Here is a 19,196-nt window from a genome sequence, read left to right on the forward strand (position 1 = left end):
CTCCTCTTTTCTAAGCTGAAAAGTCCCAGTCTCTTTAGCCTCTCTTCATATGGGACCTGTTCCCAACCCCTGATCATTGTAGTTGCCCTCCCCTCTCCCAGCCTCTCTCTTCCCCTCTCCCACCTCCTTTTCCCAGTCTCCCCCAGTTTTTTTCAATAAAGACAGATTCCATTTTTGAACACAATTGTCCTTTATTTTGTACATCAAGAAAAGGGGCTAGGGAAGGGTAAGTGGAAGGAGATGAGGGAGGAATGGGGTACGAGCCCCCGATGGGGAGGACTGGGCTGGCTCTGCGGGCTTCTGGGGGTGGAAGCTCTCCTGCAGCCCCCCAATTGCCCCCTCTCCCCAGATGGCAGCCTGCAGCAAGTGCAGCCGATCTGATGGCCGAGTGCTGTGATGTGCCCATTGTGGGCACTCAGGGCACTCCAAGCCAGGACTGCTTTGCAAGCGGGGCACCCCTGAGAACTGTCTGTCTGGGGTCGGGGTTGGGTCCCTTTAAGCGCAGCCCTCGGCTAGCCTGAGACAGCATCTCCACGCTCTAAGTCCTCCTCTGATGCCCTGCCGGCACTGCTTCCGGCCATCCTTAAGCTCGGTTCAGGGTCCACTTAATGTGGACATGCTAGTTCGAATTAGCAAAATGCTAATTCGAACTAGTTTTTAGTTCTAGACGCGTTAGTTCGAATTAGCTTAGTTCGAATTAACTAATTTGAACTAAGTTAGTTCGAATTAGCGCTGTAGTGTAGACATACCCTCTGTTTCTTTCGCTCCAATTCATCTGATGAAGTGAGTTTTACCAATGAAAGCTTATGTCCTAGCAAATCTCCAAGGCTATGTCTAGATTGGCATGATTTTCCAGAAGTACTTTTAATGGAAAAGTTTTCCGTTAAAAGCATTTTCGGAAAAGAGTGTCTAGATTGGCACGGACGCTTTTCCACAAAAGCACTTTTTGCGGAAAAGCGTCCGTGCCAATCTAGACGCGCTTTTCCGCAAAAAAGCCCTGATTGCCATTTTTGCGATCGGGGCTTTTTTGCAGAAAACAAATCTCAGCTGTCTATCCTGGCCCTTTTGCGCAAAAACTGTCAAGGTGTTTCATAACATCCTGACTTGCTTTCAAAAGGAAAAAGAAATTCCACAAGACTTCATAGATGTTATTACTGTAGCACCATTCAGAAACACAAGCAGCAAAGCTGATTACAGAAACTATAGAGCAGCGTTTCTCAAACTATGGGCCGCGGCCCGGTATTGGTCCACAGGACAAAAATACTGGGCCTCAATGTGGCTGCCTGGGTGTTCCGGGCTCCCAGAGTGCCTGTGCAGCACTGGGTACCCCAAGCCCTGGTCCGGGCTGGGCGGAGGATGCAGCCAGGTGTTCCAGGCTCCCGGACTGCCCATGCAGCGCCGGGTCCCCGAAGCCCTGGACTGAGCTGGGTGGAGGATGCAGCCAGGTGAAACAGTGAAAATGTATTCATTTCTCATTCTTTTTTTATATGCGTTTATATTTTTGGGCTCCAAAAAACAGTACTGAAAAAAAAATGGGTTCTAACTAAAGTAAAAAGTTTGGGAAACCCAGGTCTAGCCAGCTTTCTAGCCATCTTACAGTCCATTTATCCAATCCATATTCCCTTAACTGGCTGGCAGGAATATTGTGGGTGACCGTATCAGAAGTTTTGCTAAAACTGGCACTGGGGGCTTTGGGAGGACCAGAAACAATTTATTTGCATATTCATCATGTGCAGGGATCACCGAACTGCGACGAGCCCCATTCGCCAGCCACGCTGTTCAGCGATCTGCACATGCGCATCTTCATCCTAGCACACAGTTGACAAATGTGGCTCACTTCAAATATTTGGGGAGTACCATCTCAAGTGATGGCTCCCTGGATAAGGAAATCTCCTCCAGAATTAGTAAAGCCAGACGGACCTTTGGCTGACTTTAAACAAAACTTATTAACCAACACAACCTCTGTTTCTCCATTAAATTGAAGATCTACAGTGCAGTGGTTCTAACATCTCTCCTGTATGGATCTGAGACGTGGACTCTTTATAGATGTCACATTAAACAACTTGAACAATTTCACATGCACTTGATCTGCTCAATAATTATCATTCATTGAGAGGACATAGTAACCAGTATTCAAGTCCTTGAGAGAGCAAACACACCCAACATTGAGGAAATATTGCTGAGAGCACACCTTAGGTGATCTGACTACATCATCAGCATGGAAGACCACTGTCTCCCAGAACAGATCGGCTGTGTCTAGACTGGCAAGTTTTTCCGCAAAATAATTCCACAACCTCCCTAGGCAATTTATTCCAGTGTTTGACCACCCTGACAGTTAGGAGCCTTTTCCTTATGTCCAGCCTAAACCTCCCTTGCTGCCGTTTAAGCCCATTGCTTCTTATTCTATCCTCAAAGGCCAGGAAGAACAAGTTTTCTCCCTCCTCTTTGTGACACCCTTTTAGATACCTGAAAGCCGCTATCATGTCCCTTCTCAATCTTCTCTTTTCCAAACTGAACAAGCCCAATTCTTTCAGTCTTCCATCATAGGTTATGTTCTCTAGACCTTTAATCATTCTTGTTGCTCTTCTCTGGACCTTCTCCAATTTCTCCACATCTTTCTTGAAATGTGGTGCCCAGAACTGGACACAATACTCCAACTGAGGCCTAATCATCGCAGAGTAGAGCGGAAGAATGACTTCTCGTGTCTTGCTCACAACACACCTGTTAATGCATCCCAGAATCATGTTTGCTTTTTTTGCAACAGCGTCACACTGTTGAGTCATATTTAGCTTGTGGTCCTAAATCCCTTTCTGCCATACTCCTTCCTAGACAGTCATTTTCCATTCTGTATGTGTGAAACTGATTGTTCCTTCCTAAGTGGAGCACTTTGCATTTGTCCTTATTAAACTTCATCCTGTTTACCTCAGACCATTTCTCCAATTTGTCCAGATCATTTTGAATTATGACCCTAACCTCCAAAGCAGTTGCAACCCCTCCTAACTTGGGATCAATAAGCGTATTCTCTATGCTGATATCTAAATCGTTGATGAAGATATTGAACAGAACCAGTCCCAAAACAGATCCCTGCAGAACCCCACTGGTTATACCTTTCCAGCAGCATTGTGAACTGTTAATAACTACTCTCTGGGAATGGTTATCCAGCCAGTTATGCACCCACCTTATAGTAGCCCCATCTAAGTTGTATTTGACTAGTTTATTGATAAGAATATCATGCGAGACCATATCAAATGCCTTTCTAAAGTCTAGGTATACCATGTCCACCGCTTCTCCCTAATCCACAAGACTCGTTATTCTATCAAAGAAAGCTATCAGATTGGTTTGACATGATTTGTTCTTTACAAATCCATGCTAGCTGTTCCCTATCACCTTATTATCTTCCAAGTGTTTGCAGATGATTTCCTTAATTACTTGCTCCATTATCTTCCCTGGCACAGAAGTTAAACTGACTGATCTGTAGTTTCCTGGGTTGTTTTTATTTCCCTTTTTATAGATGGGCAATATATTTGCCATTTTCCAATCTTCTGGAATCTCTCCTGTCTTCCATGATTTTCCAAAGATGATAGCTAGAGGCTCAGATACCTCCTCTATCAGCTCCTTGAGTATTCTAGGATGCATTTCATCAGGGCCTGGTGACTTGCAGACATCTAACTTTTCTAAGTGATTTTTAACTTGTTCTTCTTTTAGTTTATCTTCTAAACCTACCCCCTTCCCACTAGCATTCACTGTGTTAGGAATTCCTTCATCAGATTTCTTGGTGAAGACCGAAACAAAGAAATCATTAAGCATCTTTGCCATTTCCAAGTTTCCTGTTATTGTTTCTCCCTCCTCACTGAGCAATGGGCCTACCCTGTGCTTGGTCTTCCTATTACTTCTAATATATTTATAGAATATCTTCTTGTTTCCTTTTATGCCTGTAGTTAGTTTGAGCTTGTTTTGTGCCTTTGCCTTTCTAATCTTGCCCCTTCATTTCTGTATTGTTTGCCTATATTCATCCTTTGTAATTTGTCCAAGTTTCCATTTTTTATATGACTCCTTTTTTATTTTTAGATCATGCAAGATCTCCTGGTTGATCCAAGGTGGTCTTTTGCCATATTTTCTATCTTTCCTATGCAGTGGAATAGCTTGCTTTTGGACCCTTAATAATGTCCCTTTGGAAAAATTGCTAACTCTCTTCAGTTGTTTTTCCCCTTAGTCATGCTTCCCATGGGACCTTACTTACCAGCTCTGCGAGCTTACCAGAATCTGCCTTCCTGAAATCCATTGTCTCTAATTTGCCTTTCTCCCTTCTACCATACCTTAGAATCATGAACTCCATGATTTCATGATCACTTTCATTCAAGCTGCCTTCCACTTTCAAATTTTCAACCAGTTCCTCCTCATTTGTTAAAATCAAATCTAGAACAGCTCCTCAAATCTAGAACATAAGACAACACCTCCTCTCTTTTTTCCCCACTTGTCCTTCTTGAGTAAGCTGCACCCTTCTATACGAATATTCCAATCATGTGTATTATCCCACCAAGTCTCTGTGATGCCAATGATGTATTCATTTATTAGCACTTCCAGTTCTTCCTGCTTATTACCCATACTTCTTGCATTTGTATATAGGCATCTAAGATACTGATTTGATCTTGCCTCCCAATTCTGCCTTGTCCCTCCTTTCTCTCTGCTATTATAGCCCACATTCCCTCCCATTTCTGACCCATTTCCTAGGTCTCCATGTTCTTTACTTACCCATGGGCTTTTGTCACCTGTCCCCCTTGAACCTAGTTTAAAACCCTCCTCACTAGGTTAGCCAGTCTGTATCCAAATACAGAAAGGTGAACACCATCCCTGCTTATCAGTCCTTCCTGGAATAGCATCCTGTGGTCAAGGAAACCAAAGCCCTCCTGGTGACACCATCTTCGCAGCCAGGCATTCACCTCCAGTATCAACCTGTCTCTGCCCGGGCCCCTACCTTTGACAGGAAGGATTAAAGAGAATAATACCACCTGTGCTCCAAACTCCTTCACCTATACTCCCAGAGCCCTGTAGTCACTCTTGATCTGCTCAGTGTCACACCTCACAGTATCATTGGGAGGCCTGTAGCCATATTAGAAGACCTAAAGCCTAATAGCATTTGTTTGCAATCAGACTGAAAGAACAGCAGCCATTAGCTGTAAAGCAGGGAGTCACATCTTCACATTCCATCTAAATTGCATTACAATTGTAATATAAGGCGGTTAAAAAGGAGACCCTGTCCTAATGGCACCCACTATCATTCAATAAAGAAACAGATCTCAGAATGATTAAAGAAAACTTAGTTTGTTAGCATTTCATCTGATAAGAAACTCCTTATCAACAGTTGGGGTTGTGAAATCCTCATTCTATTATTTTAGTCCCCACTTTCATATTTTGTCTGTATGATCTCTGTCTGGTTTTTAATTGTTTCTGTCCTCTGTATAATTAGTTTTGTTTGGCGTAAATCAATTAAGGGGGTGGGATATGATTGGTTAAGTAACTCTGTAACAGTATGTTAGGACTGGTTAGTAAAATGTTAGTAAAATGATTCATTAAGGACTCAATGATTCATTACATTTCACTATGTAAAATAGAGCCCAAGAGGAAGTTCTTTGGGAACCAACTCCAGGACACAGCTCCAGGATCAGAGATGCCAGATCTCAGCCCTGTGCCAATGACACTGTGCAGAAACTTGAGTCTCCGAGATGGACCTGATCCTGACTGGCCATCAAGACAAGTTCATCTCTCTTGTTAGGGGTGCTGAGCAGTGTATGCTTAGCATGTGCATTCTTTTTTTTTAATTATTGTTAACAGAGAATTTTATTGGATATTACTGGGTAAGGCTCTTTCACTGGAAAAAGAACTCAGAGAGTGAAAGGTTACACCTGAGCCCACAGAAAGCTAAGGGTGGGTGCCTACATTGAAAAAGCTATTCCTGAGTCCTAGGAATGGGTAAAGGTGGGTGCCCCTAGAGTGGTGAATGACAGAATTTTTTTGCAGCTAACACCATATGAAAGGCACCACAGAGCTACAGCATCAAACATTATAGATTCAGTCTCAGTGCGGCTGACTCTGTGCATCAGGTTTCAAACTGTGGAGTCGTATCCATACACATATATGAAAACTGCAACAATATCATTGTCATTGTCAGTGATGGACAACCAATATAATATTAAAAATCTAACCAGCAAAATGAAGTGGAAATATACTGTTTACGGGGGCTATGCTAGACCCCTACCTTCCCATTCCTTCTTCAGACTTTGCACTGTGATTCTATCTTAAGAATCAATCAATTACTGCCATTCCATTAAAGCAATTGTCACACAGGATATGATGGCGAAAAGAAGTCTCTCCTGTTTGCCCCACAATGTGCACAACATAGAGCTGTACTATGTAAATGATACTACCCGTCACTGATCTAAAAGACTAGGAGATAGTCCTGTAGCTTGCTCTCTTGACCACTTTATTAACATTATCATGGATCCAAAAAACACTGGGGATGAACCAACATACTGTTTGGGCCTTGCTCCAATATTTGAATAAGAATCTTCAGTTTTCTATTTCTGTTGTAACATAAGCAAAGTTAGTTCCTGCTTCGGTTTCTTTATAGGGACGATGACTTCACATGTCGATAAATGGAAAACAATGGGCATTGGAAAACATAATCCAAATTATATAAAATGATGGAACCTAAATTTCCTGTTCGTAGTCAAAGAGATTTCGGAGTCATTCTGGAAAGTTCTCTGAAAATATCTACTCAATGTGCAGCAACAGTCAAAAAAGCTAACAAGGTTGGGATTCATTAGGAAAGGGATTGTTAATACCACAGAAAATATCATACTGCCTCTATATAAATCCAGGTATACTCACATACCAGTGTTCCCTCTATGCTGATTGGCAGCACAGCTTCACAGGTGTTTAAGCAGCCCTGCCCAGTCAGTCAGCGACATGCATGGAGCTCTGAGCCACTGACGGGGCGGGGAAGGGGAGGGAGGAGTTGATTAATCATCTATGAAGCTGTGCTGCTAAGCAGCTTAAAGGGAACACTGCCACATACTGAATATTGCATGAAGATCTGGTTGTCCCATCTCAAAAAAAAAAAAAAAAAAAAAAAAAGATATATTGGAATTGGAAGAGGTACAAAAAAGGGGCAACAAGAATAGGTATATAGAACAATTGCCATATGGATGTGAGCCGGGGCTGAATTACTGTGGATGTGCTCATTCCAATTGTTTAGCTCTGCAAGATAATTAACTGTTAACTGTTGATATGTAAATACTGCTCATGCCAGGAGGGGGAAGGAATCCAAGGTGCGGCTATGTAAGTCCAATTCAGCCAGGGCTGATGGAGGATCGGTGTTGGAATGAAAAGTGGTGTATTGTAACTAATTTGGGGCTGTTGTGTGGGTCACAAATCATGCTACCCATAAATGTGGGAACTGTAAAATATTACACCAGTGAAGACTTCATGAGGAGTCTTTTTGCTAGTCCAGTGGAAGCTGGAATCTTTGGCCAGCCTAGGTGGTGGCTAAAGAGTTGAACAGTATATCCCGGTTCGACGCGTATCCGATGCCCCGGGTGGACGAGCTGCTCGATCACCTAGGGATGGCCCAGTACCTCTCCACCATCGACCTGACCAGTCGATACAGAATCGCAGCGACCCATCGAGTTTTGGGACCAGGACTGTCTGGTTCCTCCACTCACTGCATGACTCCTCTACCATGCCCCAACGTGTCATCCGCTGTAATTCTTCTTTTACTGTTTCCCACATCTTTCAGGGGAGCGGACGAATCTGCTCACGTACTTTCCTCCCGGCTTCCGTTGCTATATGGTGGTAGGCCCAAGTAGTTTGCCTGGGTTGGTCGGTCAACACCTCAGGCAATCGCCACAGGAGGTCTTCCATCTCGGTCTTTTGGGCTGAGGACAGGCCCATCCTGACTCATAGCCCTTGTTGGACCCATTCTCCATTAACTTATCTAGCTCTTTTTTTATTCCTATTAGTGTCTGGACCTTCAGAAAATCCTCTGGGAAAGAGTTCCACAGGTTGACTGTGTGTTGCATAAAGAAATACTTCATTCTATTTGCTCCTCGATCCTTTCTGAAAACCAGACTTGTTTAATTTATTAATGCTCCCCCACAAGAACTGTCACAGCTCAAAAGGATTGAGCAATGTCTTTTGCCTCTCAGGCTCACCAGTCCAAAAAGGTAAGGGTTCCGTTCACTTACCCAAACTTTCTCCATACCCCACGTCAAACACCCTACTTATAGCTCTGTCCAATCAGTGCAGACCTTGACACATCATCCTGATGACTCTACTCCTTGAGCCTGAGGCTATGCCACCTTTGTGCTGCTCCTACCAGCCGCCTGCCGGTCATTCCCGCCAGCTGCTCCGCTGGCCGCCTGTAGCCACTCCTACCGGCCACCTGCCGGTCGTTCCCGCCAGCCACTCCATTGGCCGCCTGCTGCTGCTCCTATTGGCTGCCTGCCGGTCGCTCCTGCCAGCTGCTCTGCTGGCTGCCCTCCGCTGGCTACCTGCTGCCGCTACTACGGGCCGCCTGCCGGTCATTCCAGCCAGCCACTCCACTAGCTGCAATGGGTCTGCCAGAGGGTATTGGCAGATCCCACTGATGCTGACCTCGTGGGAGAAGACAGCGTTCTCAACACCCTTTGGATTATACCACTTCGTCTGGATGCCTTTCGGCCTTCACTGTGCAGCCACAACCTTCCAATGACGAATGGACAAAGTCCTGAGAGACCATGGACGGTATGCAGCAGCCTATATTGATGACATTATCATCCATAGCACGTCCTGGACCGAACATCTCCAGAGGGTGGAAGCCGTGCTCAAAGCCCTCCAGGACGCGAGCCTTACCACCAACCCCAGCAAGTGCAAGTTCGGCGCGTGGGAAGTGACCTACCTGAGCTACACCGTGGGCCAAGGTCAACTCTGCCCCTTAGTGGACAAGATCGGCGCCCTACGGGACCACCTGGCCCCGAAAACCAAGAAACAGGTACGGCAGTTCCTGGTGTTGGCCGGGTATTACTGTCGGTTCATGCCCAATTTTGCGGCACTGGCCGCCCCCTTGACAGACTTGACTCATAGCGCTCAAAGGGTTCAATGGACCCCCGAGTGTGAGGAAGTGTTCCGAACACTAAAGTATCGGCTGATCCATGCTCCTGCCCTGGCCCAACCTGACTTTGACCACCCCTTCACAGTGCAAACAGACGCTATCGGAGAAAGGGATAAGGGCAGTATTATCTCAAGAGAAAGACTATAAACAATATCCAATCGTCTATATTAGCCATAAACTATTCCCACGTGAGTGCAAATATTGAGAAAGAGGCCCTAGCTATGAAATGGACCATTGACATGTTGCGTTATTATCTTTTAGGGAACCGATTCCGGGTGGTGATGGACCATGCCCCCTTACGCTGGCTACAGACCATGAAGGATTCCAATGCCTGCCTCATGAGGTGGTACTTGGCTCTGCAGCCCTGTTCCTTTGAAGTGGGTCATAAAGCCAGGGTGCAGCACCTGAACACAGACTTTTTTTCAAGACAGTATGACGCCAACAAAGGCGAGATCCAAGAGATGGAAGGTGACTTAAGGGGGGGGTGTGACGGGGTCCTGCGACCCAGCAACGGATCCCCCATTGCAAGCGCCCTACTGGGGCTATAGGGGAGCCCATACCGGCCATGAGCCAAATACTCTGGGGCCTTGGCACAGCTGACAACCGCCAGCCTGGCAGCAAGGAGGGTGGATGGGATGGCCCCATGCTACGCCGGTGTGGGGGGTGGAGCCATGCTGGTGACATCATGGCGACGTCCCGCCCGGCGCTGGAAGCAGCGAATTAAACGACACCCGGGCCAGAGACAGGGGGGAAGGAGAGGAGCACGGGACTCCGGAGCCGGGTTTAAAGGGGGATTGGCGAAGTCTCCTTTGAGGGGCAGGTAGGATGCGAGCCCTAACCAAAGACGCCTGGAGGGGGAGGAGAGAGGAAGTAGCCCAGGGCAGGGCGGTGAGCATAGCCTGTGGGCGGGCAAGTTTAGGCGGGAGCCCCGACAGCCGGATTTGGACCGCCGTGTGGTCCAAATCCTTAGGGCCCTGAGCTGGGGCCCATGAGTGTGGGCAGGCCCGAGCCCCCCTCTCTCCTCTCACCTGCATAGAGGAGCAATGTAAGACGACTCTGGCTAAGGCCGACTGACCCCCATCAACCGCTGAGGGATTGGTCTGTGGGGCAAACGAGGGCGCAAAGCCCGGAACTGGGGACAAGAGACCCGGGGCATTGGACCGACCCCAACGTGCGCAATCACAGGGACACATGCTTACACTGTCAATATTTATCTTGAAAGTACATATCTATCTATGCCCAATAACTGCAGTGTCACTGGCACAAGAATAAATAAACATATCTCAAATCCCATAAGATATAAAGGCCATACTACATGATTTATACTACTGAATTTCATCTGTCATTCTGTTGCCCAATCATTCAGTTTTGTGAGATTCCTTTGTAACTTTTTGCTGTTTTCTTTGCTCTTTTGAGTACTTTTGTATCATCTGCAAATTTTGTCACCTACGTTTTCCAGATCATTTATGAATATGTTGAATAGTACTGGTCCCAGCAATGAAGTACATAACTATATTTCTGACCTAGCTAGACTGAGAGAAATTATCTGTAGACATATGATAAATGTAAAGTACTACATTTAGGAAGGACTAATCAATTGCTCATATACAAAATTGCTAGGAAATTATTGCTAGGAAGAAATACTGCAGAAAAAGATCTGGGGGTTATAATAGATTACAAACTAAATATGAATCAGCACTATAATACTATTGCAACCCCCCCCAAAAAAACAAACAACAAACAAACAAATAAACCCCAAACAAAACCCATACCCATATCCAAAGTGAATATTATTCTGAGATGCGTTAGCAGGAGTACTGTAGGCAAGATATGACCTGGTGTGTTTGGTGCAGCGCTCACTAAAAATGCCAATGTCTGGGAAGGCAAAAAAAAGGGAGAGCAGATATTCCCCAAACTGGTAGTTAACACCTAAATTAAACGCATCTAGTCACAAACTGTGCTTCTGATGCCCCACATTGGTTATTGAGAAGCTGAAAAAAATCACAAAGCCTCCTTTATTGCATTACAGTTCTCTAGCTCCCAATCGGCACATTAGAGCATTTTTATTGGAAAAAAATCTCTGCTCACATATACAATTTGTTCTTCTGACCCCAACGGGTCAGCAGCATTCCCAGGTCAATATTAGTCTGGATGTTACCCAAAATATCACATTGCCAGCCAATCCTCTAGTTAGTGTCTAAAACAAAAGATTTATTATAAAGAAAAAGAAAAGAACAAGAGTTGTTAAATGGTAAAACAATCAAGTCCTTCTGGAACACATCCAAAGCTTGGATGGGTCATTTGGTTCTTTGTTTGGAGTTTCATTTTTTAAAAAGTTACTCCAGAAATAAGAAACAGGAATGAAGACAAAATGGGGAAGATGTAGATTCCTTTTTATATCCTTTGTCCCAAACACAAGCTTCTCAGCAAAGGTCATGGAAAAGCCTTAGAGTTCTGTTCATAGGCATGCCCCTACATGTCTTGCTGACTTGAAATATGTATTCCTTGACTCTTTTTAATAGGTTAATAGTACAGTTGGTGACCCTTCATGGCCCATCAAACAGGCTAGGCAGTGCTGCTGCCAATCTGTCTGGGAGTGTCATTCACAAACACAGCACAAGTTTTGAAATACAGATATAGTATACATATGTATAACTCACCATACGAAGGTGATACAAACATAAAAGCAAGATTATTATACTTGATAAATCATAATATTTTCACTGACAAACAACTTATCTAGCATGATGTATTGCAATTTTATCATATTGGTAGTAAAATCATAAATGGTCACTCATATGCCATACAGCCTCAAACAAAATATGAGTTGTAATTCTTCTCTGATAAGGCCTCAAGTGGTATATTGTGTTCAATTCTTGGCACCATACTTCAGGAAAGACATGGACAAATTGGGAAAAGTCTAGAGGAGAGCAACAAAAATAATTTCAGATCTAGAGAACATAACCTACAAGGAAAGATTGAAATAATGGATATGTTTAGTCCGGAGAAGTGAAGCGGGAGGGAGGGAGAGGCATGTAACAATGTTCAAGTGTGTAGAAGGTGTTATAAAGAGGGGAGTGATAAATTGTTTTTCTTACCCTCTGCGGACAGGACAAGATTTCACAGGCTTAAATTGCAACAAGGGAGATTTTAGTTAGACATTAAGATAAACTTCCTATGAATAAGGGTAGTTAAGCACTAAACTATCTAGGGAGGTTGTGGAATCTGTCACTAGAGGTTTGTAAGAATAGGTTAGACAAATGTAACACTGACAGATACCAGTTGTCTGTGGCTGAAACTGAACCCGGAGCCTCTGGAGATTAGTGTATGAGCCTTTACTGCCTGACCTAAAAGCTATATGGCTATTAGCTAAGGCTGTAGAGCAAGCTCATTATTCTCTTTGTTAGTGGTCTTGCCAGTGCCACTCAAGGGAACAGTACACCAAACCCAGAAGGTGTGTAGATTACACAAACACTTGCCACATACAGAGTATATCAGGGGTCTCAAACTCCCTGCCCATGGGCCATCCCTGGCCAGAGTGATTGTGCAATCTAGCCCAGCACTCCTGGCAAGCGGGGGGAGTGGGAAGGGGCTGGTTGTTCCTGGCCCCCAAACCCTGCCCCTTCCCATCGTTGCCCTGCCCTCTCTCCCCCGTGGTACCCCCGAGTTCCCCGTGGAACTCTGACTGAAGGTGCTGGTACTGCTTCTGAAGGTGCGGTACTGAGTACTGGGCAGTACCGTCACAAAAAAAACACTGGTACTTAGATTTAAAGAAAGCCTTTGACAAGGTCCCTCAGCAAAGGTTCTTATGTAAATTAAGTTGTCTTGGGATAAGAGGAAGATCCTTACATGGATTGAGAACTGGTTAAAAGCCAGGAAACAAAGGGTAGGAATAAATGGTAAATTTTCAGAATGGAGAGGGGTAATTAGTGGTGTTCCCCAAGGGCCAGTCCTAGAATCAATGCTATTCAATGATCTGGAGAAAGGGGTAGACAGTGAGGTGGCAAAATTTGCAGACGACACTAAACTGCTCAAGGTAATTAAGACCAAAGGAGACTGTGAAGAAAGTAACTTCAAAAAGATCTCACAAAACTAAGTGATTGGGCAACAAAATGGCAAATGAAATTTAATGTTCACACAGCGCACAGTCAATCTGTGGAACTCTTTGCCTGAAGAGGTTGTGAAGGCTACGACTATAACAGGGTTTAAAAGAGAACTAGATAAATTCATGAAGGTTAAGTCCATTATGGACAGAGAGGACTGGCGAGCAGGGGGCACAGCCCCCTAGTTTTCTAAAATAAAATTTAATTTTTTTGTTGATATAAACATTAGAGCATGCTGGTTTGCAGCCAAATAAACATTTACTACTGAATTTGATATTTGTTTCACAAGCCAGGAGGAAAGGCTATATTGGTACATATTTATTTAAGCAATTATATAACTTAAAATATATTTATTCATGTTCCCAGTTGTTTATTTTTATGTTAGAAAATGGTGAATGGTACCTTTCTTATTTACTAGATTTTTTTTGCCAGAGCAAAGCCTCAGAAGCGCAGGAACCGCCGCTGCTGCGGCTTTTGGGACACATACTATTCAACTTATTTATAAATTATCTAGAGAAAGGGATAAACAGTGAGGTTGCAAAATTTGCAAATGATACCAAACTACAGGCAGTCCCCGACTTACGCAGATCCGACTTATGTCGGATCCGCACTTACGAACGGGGCTTTCTCGCCCCGGAGGTCGAGGTGGTGAATTGCTGCCTGCGAGCTCCAGGGCGAGAAAGCCCCGTTAGTAAGCTGCTCCTGGTGCCCCTGGTCTGCTGGAGACCGTCTCCAGCAGACCAGGGGCACCGGGACTGAAGCCGCAGCAGCGGCGGGTTCGCTCCCGGTGCCTGTGGTCTGCTGGGGACCGTCTCCAGCAGACCAGGGGCACCGGGACTGAAGCCGCAGCAGCGGCGGGTTCACGCGCTTCTGAGGCTTTCAGAGCAAAGCCTCAGAAGCGCAGGAACCCGCCGCTGCTGCGGCTTCAGTCCCGGTGCCCCTGGTCTGCTGGAGACGGTCTCCAGCAGACCAGGGGCACCGGGAGCAGCTTACTAACGGGGTTTTCTCGCCCCGGAGCTCGCAGGCAGCAATCCACCACCTCGACCTCCGGGGCGAGAAAGTCCCGTTCGTAAGTCGGATCCGACGTAAGTCGGGGACTGCCTGTAGTTTGGTATCATCTGCAAATTTTGCAACCTCACTGTTTATCCCTTTCTCTAGATAATTTATAAATAAGTTGAATAGTATGTGTCCCAGAACAGACCCTTGGCTACACAAACATGTAGACAAAACTATACAATATACTAAATATTACATGAACATTGTAACATGCAATACACAGGGGAACAGAAAGTTTCATCTGGTAATGTGCATGTAAGTGACAGTAAAGACAGTTCTGTACATTGTGTGAGTAAAATTATAGATATATGTTTTCTCGATAAACCTCTATGGCTTTATTTATTTATTTATTTTTAAAAAACTTTTTAATGCATAAATGTGAACCATTAAAGAATTTGTGTGAATTTAAATTTGGCACAGCATTTACATTATTGGTCCTAGTTTTTATAAAAAACACGTTTCCATATAAAAAAATCCATTAAAAACATCTGTATTAAAACATCTCGGGTGCATCTAGACTGGCAAAAACTTGCCAGCTGTCTACACTGGCTGTTTGAATTTGCGCAAGAGCACTGACGTTCTAATGTAAGAATTCTGTGCTTCTTGCGCAAATACTTTGATGCTCCCGCTCAGGGATAAGCCCTCTTGTGCAAGAATAGTTGCGCAAGAGGGCCAGTGTAGACAGGCACCTTATTTTTTTGTGCAAGAAAGCCCGATGGCTAAAATGGCTATACTGGGCATGGATGATTTTGCGGAAAAGCACTTTTTGCGCAAAAGCATCCGTGCCAATCTAGACGCTCTTTTGCAGAAATACTTTTAACGGAAAAACTTTTCCGTTAAAAGTATTTCTGCAAAATCATGCCAGTCTAGACGCAGCCCTCCTGTGTAATGTTTGAAAACTAATCAGCACATCAGGGAAAGTGAAACTGACTATAAACAAAATAACAGGCTTTTATTGTCAAAGCTGAGGGATATGCAAGTAGAGAATGAATAGTGAGAGGTAAATTGATTTTTTCCCCAATTTTAATAGCACCCTAATTTTGCAAACACTTAAGCACATGCTGAATTTTACTCTCATTAGTAGACACACAGAAGTCAGTGAAATTAAGCTCCTAGAGGTAGGAAAGTCTTTATGCTGCATTTTTACAGCACCTCTCACAATACTTTTCTATGACTAGGGCTCTTAGGTGCGATGATAATTTAAATAATAATAATATCCGTGAAAGCAGCTGTAGAACTGATTGTAGGATGAGGGGGTCTAAATTTTAACTTCAGTCGGCATAAAGAAATATGTTTACCACCTAGCATTTGTTTACAACCTAATTGTCAGTGCATGGAAACACATGCAAGCCGTTTGTAAATTCTTTTTCCTAAAGACTTTTTACTGCACTTAAGAGATGGGAAGACTTGGAATACATAGTGGCAGTTTTGCTGTTTTTCCATTAAAAATTAGTGGCTGAGAACCAATTCTTTCTGCTGCCAGGATCTCTCTCTGTGTGTGTGTTTTTTTAAATATACTATTTTGATGATTTTTCTTCTTCCCTGCTCCTGGCTTCGGGTGCCTCAGACTCACACCAGGCCAGTGCACGTGGGGGAAGCTGGAGACTGTCAAAAAGCCAGGTCTTCAAGGAAACTGCGCAGCACAGCCAGGGAGTGCGGATTAACTATTGGGTGGGACGCGTGTAGGACTCGGGCTGTGTTACGCTGTATTAATCAACCGCCTCTGTCTGTCAGTGGGGCGCTCAGAGGAACGGAGCTCCCTGCACTTTGTCAAGGACGGTGCAGCGGCTCTCCTGGCAAGTGGCAGCCGAGGAGCAAGTTAATAAGGGGCGGGGGCCGTGTGGAAACGCAGGCTCCCCCTCTTCCCCAAGCTGAGGAGAACTTTAACGCCTTCCTGCCAGGCACCCGTGGGGGGGGGGCAACGCGGCTTTGGGGTAGTGGGATCCCACGCGGCTTTGGGGCAGGAGGAGGGGGACCCTCCCACGCGTTTTCCTCTCCCCTCAGCCGCCCCCGCCGCCGCCCAGCCCGGGCAGCAATCGCCCTCTAGCGGGGGCCCGGCGGTGCTGGCGGCTGGGCGTGACTTGAGCGCTGTGTTTAGCCCGCCTGCCGGGGGCACCGCGAGGCAGAAAGGGAGGCGAGCGGAGCGCCGAGGCTGCAGGGCTAGGGCTGCGCAACAGGGCGGAGAGCTGCTGGCTGGAGGAGGCGGGGACGGGACTCCCAGGCGCAGGCGGCGGAGGGGCTGGAAGGCGGCTCTGCACCTCCCCCCCCCTCCCGCCCGAAGCAGGAGAACAGCGCCCCAGAGCGAGCCCCCCTTCTGCCCGCGGCCGCCCGTACCCCAGCCCGGCTCCAGCCTGCCCCGGGCAGCCGGCTCGGCGGCGCCTCCGAGCGCCCAGCCGCTGTGCGCGGCGCGGAGCCATGGGCAAAGTTGGAACTTGCCTGCTGACTTTGGCTGGACTTTTGCTGGCAGCCGCAGCGGAGCCCTTCACAGGTGAGAGGCGCCTGCGAGGGCGCTGGGGCGAGCCCGGGAGCGGCGGTGGAAGGGAGCGGGGGAGGAGGGGAGCTCAGCGCCGGCTGCGGTCCCGTTAGCCCGGCCGCTGCGCGCCGCGGTGGAAGGCAGAGCGGGGAAGGCGCGGAGTTGGAGAGAGCCCAGCGGGACCCCGAGGCGGCAGGGAGCGGAGCCAGGCGTTATTGTATTGCCGGGAAAGGAGGAGGAGGAGGAGGAGGAGGAGGGGGGGGGGGTGTCTTCAGCCGAGTCGCTCCGAGTTTCCTGCCGCCCGGACCGACTGGGAGGCGAGGGGCGTGTGCTCGGGTTTGGGTCCGTGCCGGGCACGAGCGCTACGAGGTGACAGGCCAGGGCGCAGGGCGCAGCGGAATGCGGGCAGCCGGCTGGGCTGGGGAAGGGGGGCGGGCAAGGCTTGCGGGTTGGAGCGGCAATGGACAGCCGAGCAGCCGCTGCAAAATTGGGAGGAAGAACTTGTGGTTTCCACCAGAGAGGCCCGAGAGCCGCCCCCAGAAAACATCGGACAGAGGGGTAACAGCAGCCCCGTCTGATCGCTCTTCCTTCTCCTCTTCTATCAGTTTGTCCAGTCACCAAAGCTGAAGCTTTATTGTCAACTCTGAAAATCAGCACCGCCTTTGAATGAGGTTGTGCAGTGACAGCGGTTGATTAGCCTGAAAAGCAGGCGACAGTTCGTTTTAAAAGCACAAAAGTCTTCCCCCTGTAGTGAAAACTCTAGAGAAGGGGGAAACTGTGCATGTCCTAGAGAGCCCAGGTTGGTACACACATCATGCAGCTTCAGAAAAAGCACTCCAATAGGCGCTTCTCCTTTTTTATTAGTTGAGATTTTAGGTTTGCCCTTCCACACTTTTGTTTTTCTCCCTTAAAGCCAGCATATATTTTTAAATGTGTATTAAAGAATCCTGTAATTCTAGGCAGAAAGTTGGGTTGTAAAACAGTTTTTTATATTTCTTAAGAAGTAATGAGTAACATATATATGTTGAAATTAGTCCATCTGGTCTTCACTTCATGCTAAATGTGCTTTCTGGTGAGGTGTAATACTCTTCACTTGTTTCTGAGATTGCTGGATGGGTTCATGTTGCTTGCATGCAGCGCACAGTACAGTCAAGTTTTGTGCGTAAAGATTTTTTTTTAAATAAACTTATTCTGGGTCAGTGGTACTTTCAGAGACACTAATTTCAGGCTGTTGTCTTTTTTAATATTTTTTGAGCATTTGCAGATAAGCCAAGGCACTCAAGGGGGGTGGGGAGGAGGCTTAGAGTTACATTAGGATGATATCTCTTCCACTAATCTTGTTAGGATGAGGTGATCCTCAGCAGTGAGTTATAGAAATGAACTCCTGTATAATAGTGCTATAACTCATTAATGCTGGAAATGTAGTGTTCAGACTTCATAGAATCATAAAAGTTTAAGGCTGGAAGGGATCTTACGAGGTCATCAAGTACAGCTGACTGCATTGAGGCAGGACCAGGTAAATGTTGACAAGTTTCACTTTATTAAGATAAATCCATAAAACACTCCCCATGTGCATGATCTTGTTTAAAATTAAGCTAGAGCATCTATCCTTTTGTTAGATTTTTAATTTAGTTACATATAAGGATATGTTAAAACTTGCATTATGGTCAAAATTTAAGGGCTGTTCATCTTGTTTAAGTACAGTCCTGCCCTAATATTACTTTTGTAGCTGTTGGTTATATTGTTAGTTTACATTGCCACATGCTGAGAAGAGGAACGTGATGTGGAACACAAACAGTTTAGAAATGTCTTCAGGTGGCTTTATGTAGAGAGTTAGTTCAGCTGTATAATTGTAACGTTTGTGAACTGGGTTTTGGAACGCTGCATAAAACTTTTTTTTCGGTGAATATAACTGAGCACTGAATTTGGCCTACGCTGTACAGTTATGTTTTGTTTATATGTAAAGGTAGTGCATGAATTACCACTTGTTAAGAGCAAAATTGATTATTTTTTTCATGGTGATACTGCACTATAAAAAGTGTTGGGTTATTTTTACTCTTTATATGCCTTGGGGGGGAAAATGGTGGTTTGTTGCTTTTGTTAAAAGCTTCATGCATTAGTCCTATTGACGTTAAATTGCAGTACAATCTGAGTCTTGCCTATCTCGTGCCAAAAAGTGAACTATGTGGTCACGCTATTAAAATAGCAAAGAAACCACCTTCTAAGCAAAGAATAGTAATGGGTTGGCGAAGAAATCTTTACAAGTTATACTTTCATCTTTATTACACTGACTTACTTATTTGTACAGAACTTTGTTTTAATACCTCCTTCAAGTGTTCATCTTCTCTGGTAATTAATGAACAGGAAAAAGCAGATATTTTTGTTGCTTAAAGTCTTGAAGCTTTCAAGTAATCAT

General features: G+C 45.5%; 1 protein-coding gene and 1 long non-coding RNA gene across 14 annotated transcripts in view; one reads left to right on the forward strand and one right to left on the reverse strand.

Annotated features, from left to right (window-relative positions):
- Positions 1-17,019, reverse strand: part of LOC106733061 (uncharacterized) — a 29,889-nt gene extending 12,870 nt beyond the window's left edge. For all 3 annotated transcript variants that reach the window (XR_012901549.1, XR_012901548.1, XR_012901547.1), the window contains exon 1: positions 16,744-17,019. This is a non-coding gene — a long non-coding RNA (uncharacterized LOC106733061). The remainder of the gene's footprint in view (positions 1-16,743) is intronic.
- Positions 16,040-19,196, forward strand: part of PTPRM (protein tyrosine phosphatase receptor type M) — a 690,600-nt gene continuing 687,443 nt past the window's right edge. For 4 of the 11 annotated variants that reach the window (XM_075920961.1, XM_075920962.1, XM_075920955.1 and 1 more), the window contains exon 1: positions 16,043-16,795. In XM_075920961.1, coding sequence (XP_075777076.1) covers positions 16,723-16,795 — 73 coding nt within the window. In that variant the 5' untranslated portion in view covers positions 16,043-16,722. Of the gene's footprint in view, positions 16,796-19,196 lie in introns of all 11 variants that reach the window. The other 7 variants (XM_075920953.1, XM_075920954.1, XM_075920959.1 and 4 more) reach the window with 5 other exon arrangements.

The sequence above is a fragment of the Pelodiscus sinensis genome, chromosome 2, assembly GCF_049634645.1.
Source record: "Pelodiscus sinensis isolate JC-2024 chromosome 2, ASM4963464v1, whole genome shotgun sequence".
NCBI lineage: Eukaryota > Metazoa > Chordata > Testudines > Trionychidae > Pelodiscus > Pelodiscus sinensis.